This window comes from Macaca fascicularis, chromosome 1 (genome assembly GCF_037993035.2).
Source record: "Macaca fascicularis isolate 582-1 chromosome 1, T2T-MFA8v1.1".
Classification (NCBI taxonomy): Eukaryota; Metazoa; Chordata; class Mammalia; order Primates; family Cercopithecidae; genus Macaca; species Macaca fascicularis.
In genome coordinates this window covers 234,056,347-234,082,968 of record NC_088375.1, presented here as the reverse complement: position 1 = coordinate 234,082,968, position 26,622 = coordinate 234,056,347, and the positions used below count along the sequence as shown (strand labels likewise).

General features: G+C 51.7%; 4 protein-coding genes across 4 annotated transcripts; all 4 read left to right on the top strand.

The window, feature by feature from the left end:
• Positions 1 to 1,323: 1,323 nt before the first annotated feature.
• LOC135967693 (double homeobox protein 4C-like) lies at positions 1,324 to 2,601 on the top strand. The gene has a single exon (XM_065531457.2). It carries the CDS (start codon positions 1,324 to 1,326, stop codon positions 2,599 to 2,601), a length of 1,278 nt encoding a protein of 425 aa, XP_065387529.1.
• A 5,212-nt stretch (positions 2,602 to 7,813) lies between these two features.
• Positions 7,814 to 9,091, top strand: LOC135967692 (double homeobox protein 4C-like). Its single transcript, XM_065531454.2, has one exon. The coding sequence runs from the start codon at positions 7,814 to 7,816 to the stop codon at positions 9,089 to 9,091; it is 1,278 nt and encodes a 425-aa protein (XP_065387526.1).
• A 5,210-nt stretch (positions 9,092 to 14,301) lies between these two features.
• On the top strand, positions 14,302 to 15,579 carry LOC135967690 (double homeobox protein 4C-like). Its single transcript, XM_065531450.2, has one exon. It carries the CDS (start codon positions 14,302 to 14,304, stop codon positions 15,577 to 15,579), a length of 1,278 nt encoding a protein of 425 aa, XP_065387522.1.
• Positions 15,580 to 20,789: 5,210 nt separating this feature from the next.
• Positions 20,790 to 22,067, top strand: LOC135967689 (double homeobox protein 4C-like). Its single transcript, XM_065531439.2, has one exon. The coding sequence runs from the start codon at positions 20,790 to 20,792 to the stop codon at positions 22,065 to 22,067; it is 1,278 nt and encodes a 425-aa protein (XP_065387511.1).
• Positions 22,068 to 26,622: the final 4,555 nt, after the last annotated feature.

Below are 26,622 nucleotides of genomic sequence, written 5' to 3'. Positions count from 1 at the left end.
TCCCCCCTACCTCACTCCCCCAGCCAACAACACCCTTCTATCTCAAACTCTCAGCCCTAGACGCAACTGCTCTCGGTTTCCTAACAGCCCTAGACCTCGCCCTTATAACCTACAAACTAAAAGTGAAAAACCCATCACAAATACTCAAATTCTCCAACATACTAGGATACTTCCCCACCACAGTTCACCGTATGATCCCCTAGCAAAACCTACTTATAAGTCAAAACTTAGCCCTCCTCTTATTAGACTCAACATGGCTAGAAAAATCTACACCCGAAATAATCTCACAAACACACATTACCGCTTCCACAACTCTAACCACCCAGAGAGGCATAATCAAACTCTACTTCCTCTCTTTCCTCATCCCCCCTATCCTGACCCTACTTCTAATAATATAACCTATTACCCCGAGTAATCTCAATCACAATGTATACACCAACAAACAATGTTCAACCAGCAACCACCGCTAACCAACGCCCGTAATCATACAAGGCACCCGCACCAATACAGTCACCTCGAATTAACCCCGACCCCTCCCCCTCAAAAATCACCCAGTTACCCATATTATTGAAATTAACCACCACCACTTCTTCATCCAAACTTAAAACCCATAAAACCAGCCCTACCTCCATCATTAATCCTACCAAAAGACCCCCTAGAACCTCAAGCCCTGAGCCCCATGTCTCAGGATACTCTTCAATGGCCATTGCTGTAGTATAAGCAAAGACAACTATTATACCCCCCAGATAAACTAAAAATATCATTAAACCCATATAAGCCCCCCCATAATTGAAAATAATCACACAACCAATCACACCACTAACAATTAACGCTAAACCCCCATAAATAGGAGAGGGCTTAGGAGAAAAACCTACAAACCCCATAACCAATAATACACTTAATGTCAATAAAACGTATGTCATTGCTTCCATATGGACTCCAACCATAACCAATGATACGAAAAACCATCGTTGTACCTCAACTACAAAAGCACCAATGATTCCACTACGCAAATCCAACCCAATCCTAAAAATCATCAACCACTCCCCCCACCCCACTCCCCACTTCCGGGGCTTCTCCGGCCCCACCCATACCCAGGCCACAGTGACCTGGGCCCTGTGGGTCCCGGCTTCCGAGGGCGGGCTTGCCCTGGGCTCCTCCGAAGGGGTGGAGCCTGTGGGCCTTTATAAGGGCCGCTGGCCGGCTGGGCCGGCCTCCTGGCCGGACCTCCTCGCCGTGCACAGGCCGACTGAGGGGCACTGGAGCCCGCCGGCCTCTCTCTGCCCGTGTCTGTCCGCGAAATTCCGGCCGGGTCTCCCCGCGATGGCTCTCCCGACACCCGGCGACGGCGCCCTCCCGGCGGGAGCCCGAGGACGAGGACGGCGAAGGAGACTCGTTTGGACCCCGAGCCAGAGGGAGGCCCTGCGAGCCTGCTTTGAGCGGAACCCGTACCCGGGCATCGCCACCAGGGAAGAGCTGGCCCAGGCCATCGGCATTCCGGAGCCCAGGGTCCAGATTTGGTTTCAGAACGAGAGATCGCGCCAGCTGAGGCAGCACCGGCGGGAATCTCGGCCCTGGCCCGGGAAACGCGGCCCGCAAGAAGGCAGGCGAAAGCGGACCGCCGTCACCCGGTCCCAGACCGCCCTGCTCCTGCGAGCCTTCCAGCAGGATCGCTTTCCAGGCATCGCCACCCGGGAAGAACTGGCCAGAGAGACGGGCCTCCCGGAGTCCCGGATTCAGATTTGGTTTCAGAACCGGAGGGCCAGGCACCCAGGCCAGGGTGGCGGGGCACCGGCGCACGCAGGCGGCCCGGGCGACGCGGCCCCCGGCGGGTGTCCCCCCGCTCCCTCGCCGGTCGCCTTCACCCACACCGGGGCGTGGGGAACGGGGCTTCCCGCCCCCCACGTGCCCTGCGCGCCCTGGACTCTCCCACCGGGGGCTTTCGTGGGCCAGGGAGCAGGGGCCGTCGCCCCGCTGCAGCCCAGCCAGGCTGCGCAGGCAGCAGGGATCTCCCATCCCGCCCCGGCAGGCGGGGATTGGGATCTTTCCTACGCTGCCCTGGCGACTCCGGAAGGGGCGCTCTCCCACCCTCAGACTCCCCGGGGGTGGCCTCCGCGCCCGAGCCAATGGCGGGGGGATCGGGACCCGCAGCACCACAGCCTGCCGGGCCCTTGCTCGGTGGGACAGCCTGGGCCCGCTGGAGCTGAGCCGCAGGGCCAGGGTGTGCTGGCGCCGCCCACGTCCCAGGGGAGTCCGTGGTGGGGCTGGGGCCAGGGGCCCCAGGTCGCCGGGGCGGCGTGGGAGCCCCAAGTCGGGGCAGCTCCACCTCCGGGGCCCGCGCCCCCGGAGGCCTCCGCGGATCAGGAGCAGCTGCAAGCCATCCGGGCGCCCTCCCCGCCGCTCCAGGAGCCTGGGCGCTCGTCTGCACTCCCCTGCAGCCTGCTGGATGAGCTCCTGGAGACCCCCGAGTTTCTGCAGCAGGGGCAACCTTTGCTAGAAACGGAGGCCCCGACGGAGCTGCAGGACGTGGGAGAGCCCGCTTTGCTGGAACCGCTACTCCTCAGCGAGGAGGAGTACCGGGCTCTGCTGGAGGAGCTTTAGGACGCGGGGTTGGGGACGGGATCGGGGGCGGGGCGGTGGCCTCCCTTTCGCGGTGAGCACCTGGCTCGGTGTGGAGAGGCCTGTTTTCCCTCCGGGCTGACCAGCCTGGCATTCCTGCCTTCCCGGTCTGGGCGCGGCGGCGGCGGCCGGAGACTCCACACCGAGGAGAACTGAGCATCCATCCCGGGGATTCCAGAGCCGGCCCAGCTTCCCGGAGGGGGACCGTCTACTGCGCATGCGCGGCCGTGCGGGCAGCGGCCAAGGCTCTGGGAGCAGCCCCGGCAGAGCTCTCACGCTTTTCCACCACCCGACCCCCGCTTGATCCCCCACCCCACTCCCCAACACAGCGCGCGCGCGCGCGCGCCCGCGCGCACACACACACACACACACCCCAGGACACCCACACAACCACACACCCACACACCCAAACACACCACCCCCACCCCCACCCCCACCACGACCGAAAGCACCACCACCGTGTTCTGCACTGGGCTGCCCTTGCCATAAAACTAGGAATAGCCCCCTTCCACTTTTGAGTCCCAGAAGTTACCCAAGGAACATCCCTAACTTCTGGCCTACTCCTCCTTACATGGCAAATACTAGCCCCCATCTCAATCATATACCAAATTCACCCATCAATCAACACCCATATCCTCCTAACTCTCTCTACCCTATCTATCACAGTAGGCAGCTGAGGAGGTCTCAACCAAACACAATTACGCAAAATCCTAGGATATTCTTCAATCACTCACATAGGCTGAATAATAAGAACACTAGTATATAACCCAACTATCACAATTCTTTACTTCACCATAGACATCATCCTAACAACTACCATATTCCTGACCCTCAACCTAAACTCAAACACCACCACCCTCATACTATCCCACACCTGAAACAAATCAACCTGTCTAGCACCACTAAGAGCATCCACCCTCCTATCCCTAGGGGGCTTACCCCCTCTAACCGGCTTCCTACCTACATGAATTACCGTTCAAGAACTCACAATAAACAATCACTTTCTCATCCCCTCTATCATAATTATCAGAACTCTGCTTAACCTGTATTTCTCTATACGCCTAATCTATACCATCTCCCTAACACTATTTCCTACATCCAACAACACAAAAATAATATGGCAATTCGAAAACACAAAACCTACACTCCTTATTCCCCCACTCGTCATTGCCTCTACCCTTTTACTACCAACCTCCGCCCTAATTTTGGCTATCCACTAGAAATTTAGGTTAAACAAGACCAAGAGCCTTCAAAGCCCTTAGTAAGTAAAAATACTTCATTTCTGAAGTACATAAGGACTGCAAACACCTACTCTGCATCAATTGAACGCAAATCAATTACTTTAATTAAGCTAAGCCCTCACTAGATCAACGGGACTCGAACCCACAAAAATTTAGTGAACAGCTAAATACCCTAATCAACTGGCTTTGATCCACTTCTCCCGCCGCAGGGAAAAAAGGCGGGAGAAGCCCCGGCAGAAACTTTTAAAGCTGCTCCTTTGAACTTGCAATTCAATGTGAAAATCACCTCCGGGCTGGTAAAAGGAGGACTAGACCCCTGTCTTTAGGTTTACAGCCTAATGCTTACTCAGCCACTTTACCCTTCCCTTCTCTCTATCTCTACCTACGCTCATCAACCGTTGACTCTTTTCAACAAACCATAAGGACATTGGGACTCTATACCTACTATTTGGTGCATGAGCTGGAATCATAGGTACAGCTCTAAGCCTTCTTCTTCGAGCTGAACTAGGTCAACCCGGCAATCTACTAGGTAACGACCGTACTTACAACGTTATTGTAACGGCCCATGCATTCATCATAATTTCATCCTTATAATTGCCCATGGACTCACCTCCTCCATCTATTTCTGCCTAGCTAACTCAAACTATGAACGTACCCACAGCCGTATCCTACTACTGTCCCGAGGACTTCAAACCCTACTCCCATTAATAACCTTTTGATGGTTCACAGCAAACCTTACTAATCTTGCCCTACCCCCCACTATCAACCTACTAGGTGAGCTCTTTGCAATCGCAGCCTCATTTTCCTCATCCCATATGACTATTGTACTAACAGGACTCAACATACTAATTACAGCCCTCTACTCTCTCCACATGTTCATCACAATGCAGCGAGGAACACTTACACATCATATAATCAACATAAAACCCCCCTTCACACGAGAAAATACGTTCGTATTTATACACCTCGCTCCAATCATTCTTCTATCCCTCAACCCCAATATCGTTCTAGGGTTTGCTCCCTGTAAATATAGTTTAATCGAAACATTAGATTGTGAACCTAACTATAGAAGCTTATCACTTCTTATTTACCGAGAAAACCTGCAAGGACTGCTAATCCATGCCTCCGTACTTAAAATTACGGCTTTCTCAACTTTTAAAGGATAACTAACAGCTATCCATTGGCCTTAGGAGCCAAAAACATTGGTGCAACTCCAAATAAAAGTAACAATCATGTGTACCCCTGTTATAACAACAACCCTCGCCTCCCTAACTCTTCCAATTTTTGCCACCCTCATCAACCCTGACAAAACACGCTCATATCCAAATTATGTAAAAACAACTGTAACATATGCTTTTATTACTAGCCTTCTTCCAACAACTTTCTACATTTTCTTCAACCAAGAAACAACCATGTGAAGTTGACATTGAATAACAGCCCAGACATTAGATCTAACACTAAGCTTTAAACTAGATCACTTTTCCATAATATTTATTCCAATCGCACTGTTCATCACCTGATCCATTATAGAATCCTCGCTATGGTACATAAGCTCAGATCCAAACATTAACCAACTCCTCAAATATCTCCTTATCTTCCTCGCTGCCATACTAATTCTAGTTACTGCTAACAACCTTTTCCAACTCTTCATCGGTTGGGAAGGCGTAGGAATTATATCCTTCCTCCTAATTAGCTGATGACACGCTCGAGCGGACGCCAACACAGCAGCCATCCGAGCAGTCCTATACAACCGTATTGGCGACATTGGTCTTATCCTAGCTATGACACGATTCCTCCTGCATTACAACTCATGAGGCTTTCAACAAATATTAGCCCTAAACTCCAACTCAAACCTCCTTCCACTAATAGGCCTTCTCCTAGCAGCAACAGGAAAATCAGCCCAATTTGGCCTTCACCCCTGACTGCCCTCTGCCATAGAAGGCCCAACTCCAGTCTCAGCTCTACTTCACTCCAGCACCATAGTTGTCGCCGGAGTATCCCTACTCATCCGTTTCCACCCTTTAATAGAAAACTATACACTAATCCAAAACCTCACATTATGCCTGGGAGCCATTACTACTCTATTCACAGCCATCTGTGCCCTCACACAAAACGATATTTAAAAAATCGTGGCCTTCTCTACCTCAAGTCAACTAGGCCTAATAATAGTCACCATTGGTATTAACCAACCATACCTAGCATTCCTACACATCTGCACCCATGCCTTCTTCAAAGCTATACTTTTTGTGTGCTCCGGATCCATTATTCATAACCTAAACAACGAACAAGACATTCGAAAAATAGGAGGTCTGTTTAAAACACTGCCCCTCACCTCAACTTCCCTAGTTATTGGCAACCTAGCACTCACAGGAATACCTTTCCTCACAGGCTTCTACTCCAAAGATCTCATTATCGAAGCCACAAATACGTCGTATACCAACGCCTGAGCCCTATTTATTACTCTCATCGCCACCTCCCTAACAAGCGCCTACAGTACTCGAACCATTCTCCTTACCCTAACAGGACAACCCCGCTTCCCAGCCCTAATAAACATCAACGAAAACAACCCCGCCCTACTAAACCCAATTAAATAGGCAGTATAATCACGGGATTCCTTATCACCAGTAATATCCCCCCTACCTCACTCCCCCAGCCAACAACACCCTTCTATCTCAAACTCTCAGCCCTAGACGCAACTGCTCTCGGTTTCCTAACAGCCCTAGACCTCGCCCTTATAACCTACAAACTAAAAGTGAAAAACCCATCACAAATACTCAAATTCTCCAACATACTAGGATACTTCCCCACCACAGTTCACCGTATGATCCCCTAGCAAAACCTACTTATAAGTCAAAACTTAGCCCTCCTCTTATTAGACTCAACATGGCTAGAAAAATCTACACCCGAAATAATCTCACAAACACACATTACCGCTTCCACAACTCTAACCACCCAGAGAGGCATAATCAAACTCTACTTCCTCTCTTTCCTCATCCCCCCTATCCTGACCCTACTTCTAATAATATAACCTATTACCCCGAGTAATCTCAATCACAATGTATACACCAACAAACAATGTTCAACCAGCAACCACCGCTAACCAACGCCCGTAATCATACAAGGCACCCGCACCAATACAGTCACCTCGAATTAACCCCGACCCCTCCCCCTCAAAAATCACCCAGTTACCCATATTATTGAAATTAACCACCACCACTTCTTCATCCAAACTTAAAACCCATAAAACCAGCCCTACCTCCATCATTAATCCTACCAAAAGACCCCCTAGAACCTCAAGCCCTGAGCCCCATGTCTCAGGATACTCTTCAATGGCCATTGCTGTAGTATAAGCAAAGACAACTATTATACCCCCCAGATAAACTAAAAATATCATTAAACCCATATAAGCCCCCCCATAATTGAAAATAATCACACAACCAATCACACCACTAACAATTAACGCTAAACCCCCATAAATAGGAGAGGGCTTAGGAGAAAAACCTACAAACCCCATAACCAATAATACACTTAATGTCAATAAAACGTATGTCATTGCTTCCATATGGACTCCAACCATAACCAATGATACGAAAAACCATCGTTGTACCTCAACTACAAAAGCACCAATGATTCCACTACGCAAATCCAACCCAATCCTAAAAATCATCAACCACTCCCCCCACCCCACTCCCCACTTCCGGGGCTTCTCCGGCCCCACCCATACCCAGGCCACAGTGACCTGGGCCCTGTGGGTCCCGGCTTCCGAGGGCGGGCTTGCCCTGGGCTCCTCCGAAGGGGTGGAGCCTGTGGGCCTTTATAAGGGCCGCTGGCCGGCTGGGCCGGCCTCCTGGCCGGACCTCCTCGCCGTGCACAGGCCGACTGAGGGGCACTGGAGCCCGCCGGCCTCTCTCTGCCCGTGTCTGTCCGCGAAATTCCGGCCGGGTCTCCCCGCGATGGCTCTCCCGACACCCGGCGACGGCGCCCTCCCGGCGGGAGCCCGAGGACGAGGACGGCGAAGGAGACTCGTTTGGACCCCGAGCCAGAGGGAGGCCCTGCGAGCCTGCTTTGAGCGGAACCCGTACCCGGGCATCGCCACCAGGGAAGAGCTGGCCCAGGCCATCGGCATTCCGGAGCCCAGGGTCCAGATTTGGTTTCAGAACGAGAGATCGCGCCAGCTGAGGCAGCACCGGCGGGAATCTCGGCCCTGGCCCGGGAAACGCGGCCCGCAAGAAGGCAGGCGAAAGCGGACCGCCGTCACCCGGTCCCAGACCGCCCTGCTCCTGCGAGCCTTCCAGCAGGATCGCTTTCCAGGCATCGCCACCCGGGAAGAACTGGCCAGAGAGACGGGCCTCCCGGAGTCCCGGATTCAGATTTGGTTTCAGAACCGGAGGGCCAGGCACCCAGGCCAGGGTGGCGGGGCACCGGCGCACGCAGGCGGCCCGGGCGACGCGGCCCCCGGCGGGTGTCCCCCCGCTCCCTCGCCGGTCGCCTTCACCCACACCGGGGCGTGGGGAACGGGGCTTCCCGCCCCCCACGTGCCCTGCGCGCCCTGGACTCTCCCACCGGGGGCTTTCGTGGGCCAGGGAGCAGGGGCCGTCGCCCCGCTGCAGCCCAGCCAGGCTGCGCAGGCAGCAGGGATCTCCCATCCCGCCCCGGCAGGCGGGGATTGGGATCTTTCCTACGCTGCCCTGGCGACTCCGGAAGGGGCGCTCTCCCACCCTCAGACTCCCCGGGGGTGGCCTCCGCGCCCGAGCCAATGGCGGGGGGATCGGGACCCGCAGCACCACAGCCTGCCGGGCCCTTGCTCGGTGGGACAGCCTGGGCCCGCTGGAGCTGAGCCGCAGGGCCAGGGTGTGCTGGCGCCGCCCACGTCCCAGGGGAGTCCGTGGTGGGGCTGGGGCCAGGGGCCCCAGGTCGCCGGGGCGGCGTGGGAGCCCCAAGTCGGGGCAGCTCCACCTCCGGGGCCCGCGCCCCCGGAGGCCTCCGCGGATCAGGAGCAGCTGCAAGCCATCCGGGCGCCCTCCCCGCCGCTCCAGGAGCCTGGGCGCTCGTCTGCACTCCCCTGCAGCCTGCTGGATGAGCTCCTGGAGACCCCCGAGTTTCTGCAGCAGGGGCAACCTTTGCTAGAAACGGAGGCCCCGACGGAGCTGCAGGACGTGGGAGAGCCCGCTTTGCTGGAACCGCTACTCCTCAGCGAGGAGGAGTACCGGGCTCTGCTGGAGGAGCTTTAGGACGCGGGGTTGGGGACGGGATCGGGGGCGGGGCGGTGGCCTCCCTTTCGCGGTGAGCACCTGGCTCGGTGTGGAGAGGCCTGTTTTCCCTCCGGGCTGACCAGCCTGGCATTCCTGCCTTCCCGGTCTGGGCGCGGCGGCGGCGGCCGGAGACTCCACACCGAGGAGAACTGAGCATCCATCCCGGGGATTCCAGAGCCGGCCCAGCTTCCCGGAGGGGGACCGTCTACTGCGCATGCGCGGCCGTGCGGGCAGCGGCCAAGGCTCTGGGAGCAGCCCCGGCAGAGCTCTCACGCTTTTCCACCACCCGACCCCCGCTTGATCCCCCACCCCACTCCCCAACACAGCGCGCGCGCGCGCGCCCGCGCGCACACACACACACACACACCCCAGGACACCCACACAACCACACACCCACACACCCAAACACACCACCCCCACCCCCACCCCCACCACGACCGAAAGCACCACCACCGTGTTCTGCACTGGGCTGCCCTTGCCATAAAACTAGGAATAGCCCCCTTCCACTTTTGAGTCCCAGAAGTTACCCAAGGAACATCCCTAACTTCTGGCCTACTCCTCCTTACATGGCAAATACTAGCCCCCATCTCAATCATATACCAAATTCACCCATCAATCAACACCCATATCCTCCTAACTCTCTCTACCCTATCTATCACAGTAGGCAGCTGAGGAGGTCTCAACCAAACACAATTACGCAAAATCCTAGGATATTCTTCAATCACTCACATAGGCTGAATAATAAGAACACTAGTATATAACCCAACTATCACAATTCTTTACTTCACCATAGACATCATCCTAACAACTACCATATTCCTGACCCTCAACCTAAACTCAAACACCACCACCCTCATACTATCCCACACCTGAAACAAATCAACCTGTCTAGCACCACTAAGAGCATCCACCCTCCTATCCCTAGGGGGCTTACCCCCTCTAACCGGCTTCCTACCTACATGAATTACCGTTCAAGAACTCACAATAAACAATCACTTTCTCATCCCCTCTATCATAATTATCAGAACTCTGCTTAACCTGTATTTCTCTATACGCCTAATCTATACCATCTCCCTAACACTATTTCCTACATCCAACAACACAAAAATAATATGGCAATTCGAAAACACAAAACCTACACTCCTTATTCCCCCACTCGTCATTGCCTCTACCCTTTTACTACCAACCTCCGCCCTAATTTTGGCTATCCACTAGAAATTTAGGTTAAACAAGACCAAGAGCCTTCAAAGCCCTTAGTAAGTAAAAATACTTCATTTCTGAAGTACATAAGGACTGCAAACACCTACTCTGCATCAATTGAACGCAAATCAATTACTTTAATTAAGCTAAGCCCTCACTAGATCAACGGGACTCGAACCCACAAAAATTTAGTGAACAGCTAAATACCCTAATCAACTGGCTTTGATCCACTTCTCCCGCCGCAGGGAAAAAAGGCGGGAGAAGCCCCGGCAGAAACTTTTAAAGCTGCTCCTTTGAACTTGCAATTCAATGTGAAAATCACCTCCGGGCTGGTAAAAGGAGGACTAGACCCCTGTCTTTAGGTTTACAGCCTAATGCTTACTCAGCCACTTTACCCTTCCCTTCTCTCTATCTCTACCTACGCTCATCAACCGTTGACTCTTTTCAACAAACCATAAGGACATTGGGACTCTATACCTACTATTTGGTGCATGAGCTGGAATCATAGGTACAGCTCTAAGCCTTCTTCTTCGAGCTGAACTAGGTCAACCCGGCAATCTACTAGGTAACGACCGTACTTACAACGTTATTGTAACGGCCCATGCATTCATCATAATTTCATCCTTATAATTGCCCATGGACTCACCTCCTCCATCTATTTCTGCCTAGCTAACTCAAACTATGAACGTACCCACAGCCGTATCCTACTACTGTCCCGAGGACTTCAAACCCTACTCCCATTAATAACCTTTTGATGGTTCACAGCAAACCTTACTAATCTTGCCCTACCCCCCACTATCAACCTACTAGGTGAGCTCTTTGCAATCGCAGCCTCATTTTCCTCATCCCATATGACTATTGTACTAACAGGACTCAACATACTAATTACAGCCCTCTACTCTCTCCACATGTTCATCACAATGCAGCGAGGAACACTTACACATCATATAATCAACATAAAACCCCCCTTCACACGAGAAAATACGTTCGTATTTATACACCTCGCTCCAATCATTCTTCTATCCCTCAACCCCAATATCGTTCTAGGGTTTGCTCCCTGTAAATATAGTTTAATCGAAACATTAGATTGTGAACCTAACTATAGAAGCTTATCACTTCTTATTTACCGAGAAAACCTGCAAGGACTGCTAATCCATGCCTCCGTACTTAAAATTACGGCTTTCTCAACTTTTAAAGGATAACTAACAGCTATCCATTGGCCTTAGGAGCCAAAAACATTGGTGCAACTCCAAATAAAAGTAACAATCATGTGTACCCCTGTTATAACAACAACCCTCGCCTCCCTAACTCTTCCAATTTTTGCCACCCTCATCAACCCTGACAAAACACGCTCATATCCAAATTATGTAAAAACAACTGTAACATATGCTTTTATTACTAGCCTTCTTCCAACAACTTTCTACATTTTCTTCAACCAAGAAACAACCATGTGAAGTTGACATTGAATAACAGCCCAGACATTAGATCTAACACTAAGCTTTAAACTAGATCACTTTTCCATAATATTTATTCCAATCGCACTGTTCATCACCTGATCCATTATAGAATCCTCGCTATGGTACATAAGCTCAGATCCAAACATTAACCAACTCCTCAAATATCTCCTTATCTTCCTCGCTGCCATACTAATTCTAGTTACTGCTAACAACCTTTTCCAACTCTTCATCGGTTGGGAAGGCGTAGGAATTATATCCTTCCTCCTAATTAGCTGATGACACGCTCGAGCGGACGCCAACACAGCAGCCATCCGAGCAGTCCTATACAACCGTATTGGCGACATTGGTCTTATCCTAGCTATGACACGATTCCTCCTGCATTACAACTCATGAGGCTTTCAACAAATATTAGCCCTAAACTCCAACTCAAACCTCCTTCCACTAATAGGCCTTCTCCTAGCAGCAACAGGAAAATCAGCCCAATTTGGCCTTCACCCCTGACTGCCCTCTGCCATAGAAGGCCCAACTCCAGTCTCAGCTCTACTTCACTCCAGCACCATAGTTGTCGCCGGAGTATCCCTACTCATCCGTTTCCACCCTTTAATAGAAAACTATACACTAATCCAAAACCTCACATTATGCCTGGGAGCCATTACTACTCTATTCACAGCCATCTGTGCCCTCACACAAAACGATATTTAAAAAATCGTGGCCTTCTCTACCTCAAGTCAACTAGGCCTAATAATAGTCACCATTGGTATTAACCAACCATACCTAGCATTCCTACACATCTGCACCCATGCCTTCTTCAAAGCTATACTTTTTGTGTGCTCCGGATCCATTATTCATAACCTAAACAACGAACAAGACATTCGAAAAATAGGAGGTCTGTTTAAAACACTGCCCCTCACCTCAACTTCCCTAGTTATTGGCAACCTAGCACTCACAGGAATACCTTTCCTCACAGGCTTCTACTCCAAAGATCTCATTATCGAAGCCACAAATACGTCGTATACCAACGCCTGAGCCCTATTTATTACTCTCATCGCCACCTCCCTAACAAGCGCCTACAGTACTCGAACCATTCTCCTTACCCTAACAGGACAACCCCGCTTCCCAGCCCTAATAAACATCAACGAAAACAACCCCGCCCTACTAAACCCAATTAAATAGGCAGTATAATCACGGGATTCCTTATCACCAGTAATATCCCCCCTACCTCACTCCCCCAGCCAACAACACCCTTCTATCTCAAACTCTCAGCCCTAGACGCAACTGCTCTCGGTTTCCTAACAGCCCTAGACCTCGCCCTTATAACCTACAAACTAAAAGTGAAAAACCCATCACAAATACTCAAATTCTCCAACATACTAGGATACTTCCCCACCACAGTTCACCGTATGATCCCCTAGCAAAACCTACTTATAAGTCAAAACTTAGCCCTCCTCTTATTAGACTCAACATGGCTAGAAAAATCTACACCCGAAATAATCTCACAAACACACATTACCGCTTCCACAACTCTAACCACCCAGAGAGGCATAATCAAACTCTACTTCCTCTCTTTCCTCATCCCCCCTATCCTGACCCTACTTCTAATAATATAACCTATTACCCCGAGTAATCTCAATCACAATGTATACACCAACAAACAATGTTCAACCAGCAACCACCGCTAACCAACGCCCGTAATCATACAAGGCACCCGCACCAATACAGTCACCTCGAATTAACCCCGACCCCTCCCCCTCAAAAATCACCCAGTTACCCATATTATTGAAATTAACCACCACCACTTCTTCATCCAAACTTAAAACCCATAAAACCAGCCCTACCTCCATCATTAATCCTACCAAAAGACCCCCTAGAACCTCAAGCCCTGAGCCCCATGTCTCAGGATACTCTTCAATGGCCATTGCTGTAGTATAAGCAAAGACAACTATTATACCCCCCAGATAAACTAAAAATATCATTAAACCCATATAAGCCCCCCCATAATTGAAAATAATCACACAACCAATCACACCACTAACAATTAACGCTAAACCCCCATAAATAGGAGAGGGCTTAGGAGAAAAACCTACAAACCCCATAACCAATAATACACTTAATGTCAATAAAACGTATGTCATTGCTTCCATATGGACTCCAACCATAACCAATGATACGAAAAACCATCGTTGTACCTCAACTACAAAAGCACCAATGATTCCACTACGCAAATCCAACCCAATCCTAAAAATCATCAACCACTCCCCCCACCCCACTCCCCACTTCCGGGGCTTCTCCGGCCCCACCCATACCCAGGCCACAGTGACCTGGGCCCTGTGGGTCCCGGCTTCCGAGGGCGGGCTTGCCCTGGGCTCCTCCGAAGGGGTGGAGCCTGTGGGCCTTTATAAGGGCCGCTGGCCGGCTGGGCCGGCCTCCTGGCCGGACCTCCTCGCCGTGCACAGGCCGACTGAGGGGCACTGGAGCCCGCCGGCCTCTCTCTGCCCGTGTCTGTCCGCGAAATTCCGGCCGGGTCTCCCCGCGATGGCTCTCCCGACACCCGGCGACGGCGCCCTCCCGGCGGGAGCCCGAGGACGAGGACGGCGAAGGAGACTCGTTTGGACCCCGAGCCAGAGGGAGGCCCTGCGAGCCTGCTTTGAGCGGAACCCGTACCCGGGCATCGCCACCAGGGAAGAGCTGGCCCAGGCCATCGGCATTCCGGAGCCCAGGGTCCAGATTTGGTTTCAGAACGAGAGATCGCGCCAGCTGAGGCAGCACCGGCGGGAATCTCGGCCCTGGCCCGGGAAACGCGGCCCGCAAGAAGGCAGGCGAAAGCGGACCGCCGTCACCCGGTCCCAGACCGCCCTGCTCCTGCGAGCCTTCCAGCAGGATCGCTTTCCAGGCATCGCCACCCGGGAAGAACTGGCCAGAGAGACGGGCCTCCCGGAGTCCCGGATTCAGATTTGGTTTCAGAACCGGAGGGCCAGGCACCCAGGCCAGGGTGGCGGGGCACCGGCGCACGCAGGCGGCCCGGGCGACGCGGCCCCCGGCGGGTGTCCCCCCGCTCCCTCGCCGGTCGCCTTCACCCACACCGGGGCGTGGGGAACGGGGCTTCCCGCCCCCCACGTGCCCTGCGCGCCCTGGACTCTCCCACCGGGGGCTTTCGTGGGCCAGGGAGCAGGGGCCGTCGCCCCGCTGCAGCCCAGCCAGGCTGCGCAGGCAGCAGGGATCTCCCATCCCGCCCCGGCAGGCGGGGATTGGGATCTTTCCTACGCTGCCCTGGCGACTCCGGAAGGGGCGCTCTCCCACCCTCAGACTCCCCGGGGGTGGCCTCCGCGCCCGAGCCAATGGCGGGGGGATCGGGACCCGCAGCACCACAGCCTGCCGGGCCCTTGCTCGGTGGGACAGCCTGGGCCCGCTGGAGCTGAGCCGCAGGGCCAGGGTGTGCTGGCGCCGCCCACGTCCCAGGGGAGTCCGTGGTGGGGCTGGGGCCAGGGGCCCCAGGTCGCCGGGGCGGCGTGGGAGCCCCAAGTCGGGGCAGCTCCACCTCCGGGGCCCGCGCCCCCGGAGGCCTCCGCGGATCAGGAGCAGCTGCAAGCCATCCGGGCGCCCTCCCCGCCGCTCCAGGAGCCTGGGCGCTCGTCTGCACTCCCCTGCAGCCTGCTGGATGAGCTCCTGGAGACCCCCGAGTTTCTGCAGCAGGGGCAACCTTTGCTAGAAACGGAGGCCCCGACGGAGCTGCAGGACGTGGGAGAGCCCGCTTTGCTGGAACCGCTACTCCTCAGCGAGGAGGAGTACCGGGCTCTGCTGGAGGAGCTTTAGGACGCGGGGTTGGGGACGGGATCGGGGGCGGGGCGGTGGCCTCCCTTTCGCGGTGAGCACCTGGCTCGGTGTGGAGAGGCCTGTTTTCCCTCCGGGCTGACCAGCCTGGCATTCCTGCCTTCCCGGTCTGGGCGCGGCGGCGGCGGCCGGAGACTCCACACCGAGGAGAACTGAGCATCCATCCCGGGGATTCCAGAGCCGGCCCAGCTTCCCGGAGGGGGACCGTCTACTGCGCATGCGCGGCCGTGCGGGCAGCGGCCAAGGCTCTGGGAGCAGCCCCGGCAGAGCTCTCACGCTTTTCCACCACCCGACCCCCGCTTGATCCCCCACCCCACTCCCCAACACAGCGCGCGCGCGCGCGCCCGCGCACACACACACACACACACACCCCAGGACACCCACACAACCACACACCCACACACCCAAACACACCACCCCCACCCCCACCCCCACCACGACCGAAAGCACCACCACCGTGTTCTGCACTGGGCTGCCCTTGCCATAAAACTAGGAATAGCCCCCTTCCACTTTTGAGTCCCAGAAGTTACCCAAGGAACATCCCTAACTTCTGGCCTACTCCTCCTTACATGGCAAATACTAGCCCCCATCTCAATCATATACCAAATTCACCCATCAATCAACACCCATATCCTCCTAACTCTCTCTACCCTATCTATCACAGTAGGCAGCTGAGGAGGTCTCAACCAAACACAATTACGCAAAATCCTAGGATATTCTTCAATCACTCACATAGGCTGAATAATAAGAACACTAGTATATAACCCAACTATCACAATTCTTTACTTCACCATAGACATCATCCTAACAACTACCATATTCCTGACCCTCAACCTAAACTCAAACACCACCACCCTCATACTATCCCACACCTGAAACAAATCAACCTGTCTAGCACCACTAAGAGCATCCACCCTCCTATCCCTAGGGGGCTTACCCCCTCTAACCGGCTTCCTACCTACATGAATTACCGTTCAAGAACTCACAATAAACAATCACTTTCTCATCCCCTCTATCATAATTATCAGAACTCTGCTTAACCTGTATTTCTCTATACGCCTAATCTATACCATCTCCCTAACACTATTTCCTACATCCAACAACACAAAAATAATATGGCAATTCGAAAACACAAAACCTACACTCCTTATTCCCCCACTCGTCATTGCCTCTACCCTTTTACTACCAACCTCCGCCCTAATTTTGGCTATCCACTAGAAATTTAGGTTAAACAAGACCAAGAGCCTTCAAAGCCCTTAGTAAGTAAAAATACTTCATTTCTGAAGTACATAAGGACTGCAAACACCTACTCTGCATCAATTGAACGCAAATCAATTACTTTAATTAAGCTAAGCCCTCACTAGATCAACGGGACTCGAACCCACAAAAATTTAGTGAACAGCTAAATACCCTAATCAACTGGCTTTGATCCACTTCTCCCGCCGCAGGGAAAAAAGGCGGGAGAAGCCCCGGCAGAAACTTTTAAAGCTGCTCCTTTGAACTTGCAATTCAATGTGAAAATCACCTCCGGGCTGGTAAAAGGAGGACTAGACCCCTGTCTTTAGGTTTACAGCCTAATGCTTACTCAGCCACTTTACCCTTCCCTTCTCTCTATCTCTACCTACGCTCATCAACCGTTGACTCTTTTCAACAAACCATAAGGACATTGGGACTCTATACCTACTATTTGGTGCATGAGCTGGAATCATAGGTACAGCTCTAAGCCTTCTTCTTCGAGCTGAACTAGGTCAACCCGGCAATCTACTAGGTAACGACCGTACTTACAACGTTATTGTAACGGCCCATGCATTCATCATAATTTCATCCTTATAATTGCCCATGGACTCACCTCCTCCATCTATTTCTGCCTAGCTAACTCAAACTATGAACGTACCCACAGCCGTATCCTACTACTGTCCCGAGGACTTCAAACCCTACTCCCATTAATAACCTTTTGATGGTTCACAGCAAACCTTACTAATCTTGCCCTACCCCCCACTATCAACCTACTAGGTGAGCTCTTTGCAATCGCAGCCTCATTTTCCTCATCCCATATGACTATTGTACTAACAGGACTCAACATACTAATTACAGCCCTCTACTCTCTCCACATGTTCATCACAATGCAGCGAGGAACACTTACACATCATATAATCAACATAAAACCCCCCTTCACACGAGAAAATACGTTCGTATTTATACACCTCGCTCCAATCATTCTTCTATCCCTCAACCCCAATATCGTTCTAGGGTTTGCTCCCTGTAAATATAGTTTAATCAAAACATTAGATTGTGAACCTAACTATAGAAGCTTATCACTTCTTATTTACCGAGAAAACCTGCAAGGACTGCTAATCCATGCCTCCGTACTTAAAATTACGGCTTTCTCAACTTTTAAAGGATAACTAACAGCTATCCATTGGCCTTAGGAGCCAAAAACATTGGTGCAACTCCAAATAAAAGTAACAATCATGTGTACCCCTGTTATAACAACAACCCTCGCCTCCCTAACTCTTCCAATTTTTGCCACCCTCATCAACCCTGACAAAACACGCTCATATCCAAATTATGTAAAAACAACTGTAACATATGCTTTTATTACTAGCCTTCTTCCAACAACTTTCTACATTTTCTTCAACCAAGAAACAACCATGTGAAGTTGACATTGAATAACAGCCCAGACATTAGATCTAACACTAAGCTTTAAACTAGATCACTTTTCCATAATATTTATTCCAATCGCACTGTTCATCACCTGATCCATTATAGAATCCTCGCTATGGTACATAAGCTCAGATCCAAACATTAACCAACTCCTCAAATATCTCCTTATCTTCCTCGCTGCCATACTAATTCTAGTTACTGCTAACAACCTTTTCCAACTCTTCATCGGTTGGGAAGGCGTAGGAATTATATCCTTCCTCCTAATTAGCTGATGACACGCTCGAGCGGACGCCAACACAGCAGCCATCCGAGCAGTCCTATACAACCGTATTGGCGACATTGGTCTTATCCTAGCTATGACACGATTCCTCCTGCATTACAACTCATGAGGCTTTCAACAAATATTAGCCCTAAACTCCAACTCAAACCTCCTTCCACTAATAGGCCTTCTCCTAGCAGCAACAGGAAAATCAGCCCAATTTGGCCTTCACCCCTGACTGCCCTCTGCCATAGAAGGCCCAACTCCAGTCTCAGCTCTACTTCACTCCAGCACCATAGTTGTCGCCGGAGTATCCCTACTCATCCGTTTCCACCCTTTAATAGAAAACTATACACTAATCCAAAACCTCACATTATGCCTGGGAGCCATTACTACTCTATTCACAGCCATCTGTGCCCTCACACAAAACGATATTTAAAAAATCGTGGCCTTCTCTACCTCAAGTCAACTAGGCCTAATAATAGTCACCATTGGTATTAACCAACCATACCTAGCATTCCTACACATCTGCACCCATGCCTTCTTCAAAGCTATACTTTTTGTGTGCTCCGGATCCATTATTCATAACCTAAACAACGAACAAGACATTCGAAAAATAGGAGGTCTGTTTAAAACACTGCCCCTCACCTCAACTTCCCTAGTTATTGGCAACCTAGCACTCACAGGAATACCTTTCCTCACAGGCTTCTACTCCAAAGATCTCATTATCGAAGCCACAAATACGTCGTATACCAACGCCTGAGCCCTATTTATTACTCTCATCGCCACCTCCCTAACAAGCGCCTACAGTACTCGAACCATTCTCCTTACCCTAACAGGACAACCCCGCTTCCCAGCCCTAATAAACATCAACGAAAACAACCCCGCCCTACTAAACCCAATTAAATAGGCAGTATAATCACGGGATTCCTTATCACCAGTAATATCCCCCCTACCTCACTCCCCCAGCCAACAACACCCTTCTATCTCAAACTCTCAGCCCTAGACGCAACTGCTCTCGGTTTCCTAACAGCCCTAGACCTCGCCCTTATAACCTACAAACTAAAAGTGAAAAACCCATCACAAATACTCAAATTCTCCAACATACTAGGATACTTCCCCACCACAGTTCACCGTATGATCCCCTAGCAAAACCTACTTATAAGTCAAAACTTAGCCCTCCTCTTATTAGACTCAACATGGCTAGAAAAATCTACACCCGAAATAATCTCACAAACACACATTACCGCTTCCACAACTCTAACCACCCAGAGAGGCATAATCAAACTCTACTTCCTCTCTTTCCTCATCCCCCCTATCCTGACCCTACTTCTAATAATATAACCTATTACCCCGAGTAATCTCAATCACAATGTATACACCAACAAACAATGTTCAACCAGCAACCACCGCTAACCAACGCCCGTAATCATACAAGGCACCCGCACCAATACAGTCACCTCGAATTAACCCCGACCCCTCCCCCTCAAAAATCACCCAGTTACCCATATTATTGAAATTAACCACCACCACTTCTTCATCCAAACTTAAAACCCATAAAACCAGCCCTACCTCCATCATTAATCCTACCAAAAGACCCCCTAGAACCTCAAGCCCTGAGCCCCATGTCTCAGGATACTCTTCAATGGCCATTGCTGTAGTATAAGCAAAGACAACTATTATACCCCCCAGATAAACTAAAAATATCATTAAACCCATATAAGCCCCCCCATAATTGAAAATAATCACACAACCAATCACACCACTAACAATTAACGCTAAACCCCCATAAATAGGAGAGGGCTTAGGAGAAAAACCTACAAACCCCATAACCAATAATACACTTAATGTCAATAAAACGTATGTCATTGCTTCCATATGGACTCCAACCATAACCAATGATACGAAAAACCATCGTTGTACCTCAACTACAAAAGCACCAATGATTCCACTACGCAAATCCAACCCAATCCTAAAAATCATCAACCACTCCCCCCACCCCACTCCCCACTTCCGGGGCTTCTCCGGCCCCACCCATACCCAGGCCACAGTGACCTGGGCCCTGTGGGTCCCGGCTTCCGAGGGCGGGCTTGCCCTGGGCTCCTCCGAAGGGGTGGAGCCTGTGGGCCTTTATAAGGGCCGCTGGCCGGCTGGGCCGGCCTCCTGGCCGGACCTCCTCGCCGTGCACAGGCCGACTGAGGGGCACTGGAGCCCGCCGGCCTCTCTCTGCCCGTGTCTGTCCGCGAAATTCCGGCCGGGTCTCCCCGCGATGGCTCTCCCGACACCCGGCGACGGCGCCCTCCCGGCGGGAGCCCGAGGACGAGGACGGCGAAGGAGACTCGTTTGGACCCCGAGCCAGAGGGAGGCCCTGCGAGCCTGCTTTGAGCGGAACCCGTACCCGGGCATCGCCACCAGGGAAGAGCTGGCCCAGGCCATCGGCATTCCGGAGCCCAGGGTCCAGATTTGGTTTCAGAACGAGAGATCGCGCCAGCTGAGGCAGCACCGGCGGGAATCTCGGCCCTGGCCCGGGAAACGCGGCCCGCAAGAAGGCAGGCGAAAGCGGACCGCCGTCACCCGGTCCCAGACCGCCCTGCTCCTGCGAGCCTTCCAGCAGGATCGCTTTCCAGGCATCGCCACCCGGGAAGAACTGGCCAGAGAGACGGGCCTCCCGGAGTCCCGGATTCAGATTTGGTTTCAGAACCGGAGGGCCAGGCACCCAGGCCAGGGTGGCGGGGCACCGGCGCACGCAGGCGGCCCGGGCGACGCGGCCCCCGGCGGGTGTCCCCCCGCTCCCTCGCCGGTCGCCTTCACCCACACCGGGGCGTGGGGAACGGGGCTTCCCGCCCCCCACGTGCCCTGCGCGCCCTGGACTCTCCCACCGGGGGCTTTCGTGGGCCAGGGAGCAGGGGCCGTCGCCCCGCTGCAGCCCAGCCAGGCTGCGCAGGCAGCAGGGATCTCCCATCCCGCCCCGGCAGGCGGGGATTGGGATCTTTCCTACGCTGCCCTGGCGACTCCGGAAGGGGCGCTCTCCCACCCTCAGACTCCCCGGGGGTGGCCTCCGCGCCCGAGCCAATGGCGGGGGGATCGGGACCCGCAGCACCACAGCCTGCCGGGCCCTTGCTCGGTGGGACAGCCTGGGCCCGCTGGAGCTGAGCCGCAGGGCCAGGGTGTGCTGGCGCCGCCCACGTCCCAGGGGAGTCCGTGGTGGGGCTGGGGCCAGGGGCCCCAGGTCGCCGGGGCGGCGTGGGAGCCCCAAGTCGGGGCAGCTCCACCTCCGGGGCCCGCGCCCCCGGAGGCCTCCGCGGATCAGGAGCAGCTGCAAGCCATCCGGGCGCCCTCCCCGCCGCTCCAGGAGCCTGGGCGCTCGTCTGCACTCCCCTGCAGCCTGCTGGATGAGCTCCTGGAGACCCCCGAGTTTCTGCAGCAGGGGCAACCTTTGCTAGAAACGGAGGCCCCGACGGAGCTGCAGGACGTGGGAGAGCCCGCTTTGCTGGAACCGCTACTCCTCAGCGAGGAGGAGTACCGGGCTCTGCTGGAGGAGCTTTAGGACGCGGGGTTGGGGACGGGATCGGGGGCGGGGCGGTGGCCTCCCTTTCGCGGTGAGCACCTGGCTCGGTGTGGAGAGGCCTGTTTTCCCTCCGGGCTGACCAGCCTGGCATTCCTGCCTTCCCGGTCTGGGCGCGGCGGCGGCGGCCGGAGACTCCACACCGAGGAGAACTGAGCATCCATCCCGGGGATTCCAGAGCCGGCCCAGCTTCCCGGAGGGGGACCGTCTACTGCGCATGCGCGGCCGTGCGGGCAGCGGCCAAGGCTCTGGGAGCAGCCCCGGCAGAGCTCTCACGCTTTTCCACCACCCGACCCCCGCTTGATCCCCCACCCCACTCCCCAACACAGCGCGCGCGCGCGCGCCCCGCGCGCACACACACACACACACACCCCAGGACACCCACACAACCACACACCCACACACCCAAACACACCACCCCCACCCCCACCCCCACCACGACCGAAAGCACCACCACCGTGTTCTGCACTGGGCTGCCCTTGCCATAAAACTAGGAATAGCCCCCTTCCACTTTTGAGTCCCAGAAGTTACCCAAGGAACATCCCTAACTTCTGGCCTACTCCTCCTTACATGGCAAATACTAGCCCCCATCTCAATCATATACCAAATTCACCCATCAATCAACACCCATATCCTCCTAACTCTCTCTACCCTATCTATCACAGTAGGCAGCTGAGGAGGTCTCAACCAAACACAATTACGCAAAATCCTAGGATATTCTTCAATCACTCACATAGGCTGAATAATAAGAACACTAGTATATAACCCAACTATCACAATTCTTTACTTCACCATAGACATCATCCTAACAACTACCATATTCCTGACCCTCAACCTAAACTCAAACACCACCACCCTCATACTATCCCACACCTGAAACAAATCAACCTGTCTAGCACCACTAAGAGCATCCACCCTCCTATCCCTAGGGGGCTTACCCCCTCTAACCGGCTTCCTACCTACATGAATTACCGTTCAAGAACTCACAATAAACAATCACTTTCTCATCCCCTCTATCATAATTATCAGAACTCTGCTTAACCTGTATTTCTCTATACGCCTAATCTATACCATCTCCCTAACACTATTTCCTACATCCAACAACACAAAAATAATATGGCAATTCGAAAACACAAAACCTACACTCCTTATTCCCCCACTCGTCATTGCCTCTACCCTTTTACTACCAACCTCCGCCCTAATTTTGGCTATCCACTAGAAATTTAGGTTAAACAAGACCAAGAGCCTTCAAAGCCCTTAGTAAGTAAAAATACTTCATTTCTGAAGTACATAAGGACTGCAAACACCTACTCTGCATCAATTGAACGCAAATCAATTACTTTAATTAAGCTAAGCCCTCACTAGATCAACGGGACTCGAACCCACAAAAATTTAGTGAACAGCTAAATACCCTAATCAACTGGCTTTGATCCACTTCTCCCGCCGCAGGGAAAAAAGGCGGGAGAAGCCCCGGCAGAAACTTTTAAAGCTGCTCCTTTGAACTTGCAATTCAATGTGAAAATCACCTCCGGGCTGGTAAAAGGAGGACTAGACCCCTGTCTTTAGGTTTACAGCCTAATGCTTACTCAGCCACTTTACCCTTCCCTTCTCTCTATCTCTACCTACGCTCATCAACCGTTGACTCTTTTCAACAAACCATAAGGACATTGGGACTCTATACCTACTATTTGGTGCATGAGCTGGAATCATAGGTACAGCTCTAAGCCTTCTTCTTCGAGCTGAACTAGGTCAACCCGGCAATCTACTAGGTAACGACCGTACTTACAACGTTATTGTAACGGCCCATGCATTCATCATAATTTCATCCTTATAATTGCCCATGGACTCACCTCCTCCATCTATTTCTGCCTAGCTAACTCAAACTATGAACGTACCCACAGCCGTATCCTACTACTGTCCCGAGGACTTCAAACCCTACTCCCATTAATAACCTTTTGATGGTTCACAGCAAACCTTACTAATCTTGCCCTACCCCCCACTATCAACCTACTAGGTGAGCTCTTTGCAATCGCAGCCTCATTTTCCTCATCCCATATGACTATTGTACTAACAGGACTCAACATACTAATTACAGCCCTCTACTCTCTCCACATGTTCATCACAATGCAGCGAGGAACACTTACACATCATATAATCAACATAAAACCCCCCTTCACACGAGAAAATACGTTCGTATTTATACACCTCGCTCCAATCATTCTTCTATCCCTCAACCCCAATATCGTTCTAGGGTTTGCTCCCTGTAAATATAGTTTAATCGAAACATTAGATTGTGAACCTAACTATAGAAGCTTATCACTTCTTATTTACCGAGAAAACCTGCAAGGACTGCTAATCCATGCCTCCGTACTTAAAATTACGGCTTTCTCAACTTTTAAAGGATAACTAACAGCTATCCATTGGCCTTAGGAGCCAAAAACATTGGTGCAACTCCAAATAAAAGTAACAATCATGTGTACCCCTGTTATAACAACAACCCTCGCCTCCCTAACTCTTCCAATTTTTGCCACCCTCATCAACCCTGACAAAACACGCTCATATCCAAATTATGTAAAAACAACTGTAACATATGCTTTTATTACTAGCCTTCTTCCAACAACTTTCTACATTTTCTTCAACCAAGAAACAACCATGTGAAGTTGACATTGAATAACAGCCCAGACATTAGATCTAACACTAAGCTTTAAACTAGATCACTTTTCCATAATATTTATTCCAATCGCACTGTTCATCACCTGATCCATTATAGAATCCTCGCTATGGTACATAAGCTCAGATCCAAACATTAACCAACTCCTCAAATATCTCCTTATCTTCCTCGCTGCCATACTAATTCTAGTTACTGCTAACAACCTTTTCCAACTCTTCATCGGTTGGGAAGGCGTAGGAATTATATCCTTCCTCCTAATTAGCTGATGACACGCTCGAGCGGACGCCAACACAGCAGCCATCCGAGCAGTCCTATACAACCGTATTGGCGACATTGGTCTTATCCTAGCTATGACACGATTCCTCCTGCATTACAACTCATGAGGCTTTCAACAAATATTAGCCCTAAACTCCAACTCAAACCTCCTTCCACTAATAGGCCTTCTCCTAGCAGCAACAGGAAAATCAGCCCAATTTGGCCTTCACCCCTGACTGCCCTCTGCCATAGAAGGCCCAACTCCAGTCTCAGCTCTACTTCACTCCAGCACCATAGTTGTCGCCGGAGTATCCCTACTCATCCGTTTCCACCCTTTAATAGAAAACTATACACTAATCCAAAACCTCACATTATGCCTGGGAGCCATTACTACTCTATTCACAGCCATCTGTGCCCTCACACAAAACGATATTTAAAAAATCGTGGCCTTCTCTACCTCAAGTCAACTAGGCCTAATAATAGTCACCATTGGTATTAACCAACCATACCTAGCATTCCTACACATCTGCACCCATGCCTTCTTCAAAGCTATACTTTTTGTGTGCTCCGGATCCATTATTCATAACCTAAACAACGAACAAGACATTCGAAAAATAGGAGGTCTGTTTAAAACACTGCCCCTCACCTCAACTTCCCTAGTTATTGGCAACCTAGCACTCACAGGAATACCTTTCCTCACAGGCTTCTACTCCAAAGATCTCATTATCGAAGCCACAAATACGTCGTATACCAACGCCTGAGCCCTATTTATTACTCTCATCGCCACCTCCCTAACAAGCGCCTACAGTACTCGAACCATTCTCCTTACCCTAACAGGACAACCCCGCTTCCCAGCCCTAATAAACATCAACGGAAACAACCCCGCCCTACTAAACCCAATTAAATAGGCAGTATAATCACGGGATTCCTTATCACCAGTAATATCCCCCCTACCTCACTCCCCCAGCCAACAACACCCTTCTATCTCAAACTCTCAGCCCTAGACGCAACTGCTCTCGGTTTCCTAACAGCCCTAGACCTCGCCCTTATAACCTACAAACTAAAAGTGAAAAACCCATCACAAATACTCAAATTCTCCAACATACTAGGATACTTCCCCACCACAGTTCACCGTATGATCCCCTAGCAAAACCTACTTATAAGTCAAAACTTAGCCCTCCTCTTATTAGACTCAACATGGCTAGAAAAATCTACACCCGAAATAATCTCACAAACACACATTACCGCTTCCACAACTCTAACCACCCAGAGAGGCATAATCAAACTCTACTTCCTCTCTTTCCTCATCCCCCCTATCCTGACCCTACTTCTAATAATATAACCTATTACCCCGAGTAATCTCAATCACAATGTATACACCAACAAACAATGTTCAACCAGCAACCACCGCTAACCAACGCCCGTAATCATACAAGGCACCCGCACCAATACAGTCACCTCGAATTAACCCCGACCCCTCCCCCTCAAAAATCACCCAGTTACCCATATTATTGAAATTAACCACCACCACTTCTTCATCCAAACTTAAAACCCATAAAACCAGCCCTACCTCCATCATTAATCCTACCAAAAGACCCCCTAGAACCTCAA

Coding starts and splice junctions, on each gene's coding strand:
- LOC135967693 (XM_065531457.2), top strand. CDS start 1,324: ATGGCTCTCCCGACACCCGGCGACGGCGCCCTCCCGGCGGGAGCCCGA.
- LOC135967692 (XM_065531454.2), top strand. CDS start 7,814: ATGGCTCTCCCGACACCCGGCGACGGCGCCCTCCCGGCGGGAGCCCGA.
- LOC135967690 (XM_065531450.2), top strand. CDS start 14,302: ATGGCTCTCCCGACACCCGGCGACGGCGCCCTCCCGGCGGGAGCCCGA.
- LOC135967689 (XM_065531439.2), top strand. CDS start 20,790: ATGGCTCTCCCGACACCCGGCGACGGCGCCCTCCCGGCGGGAGCCCGA.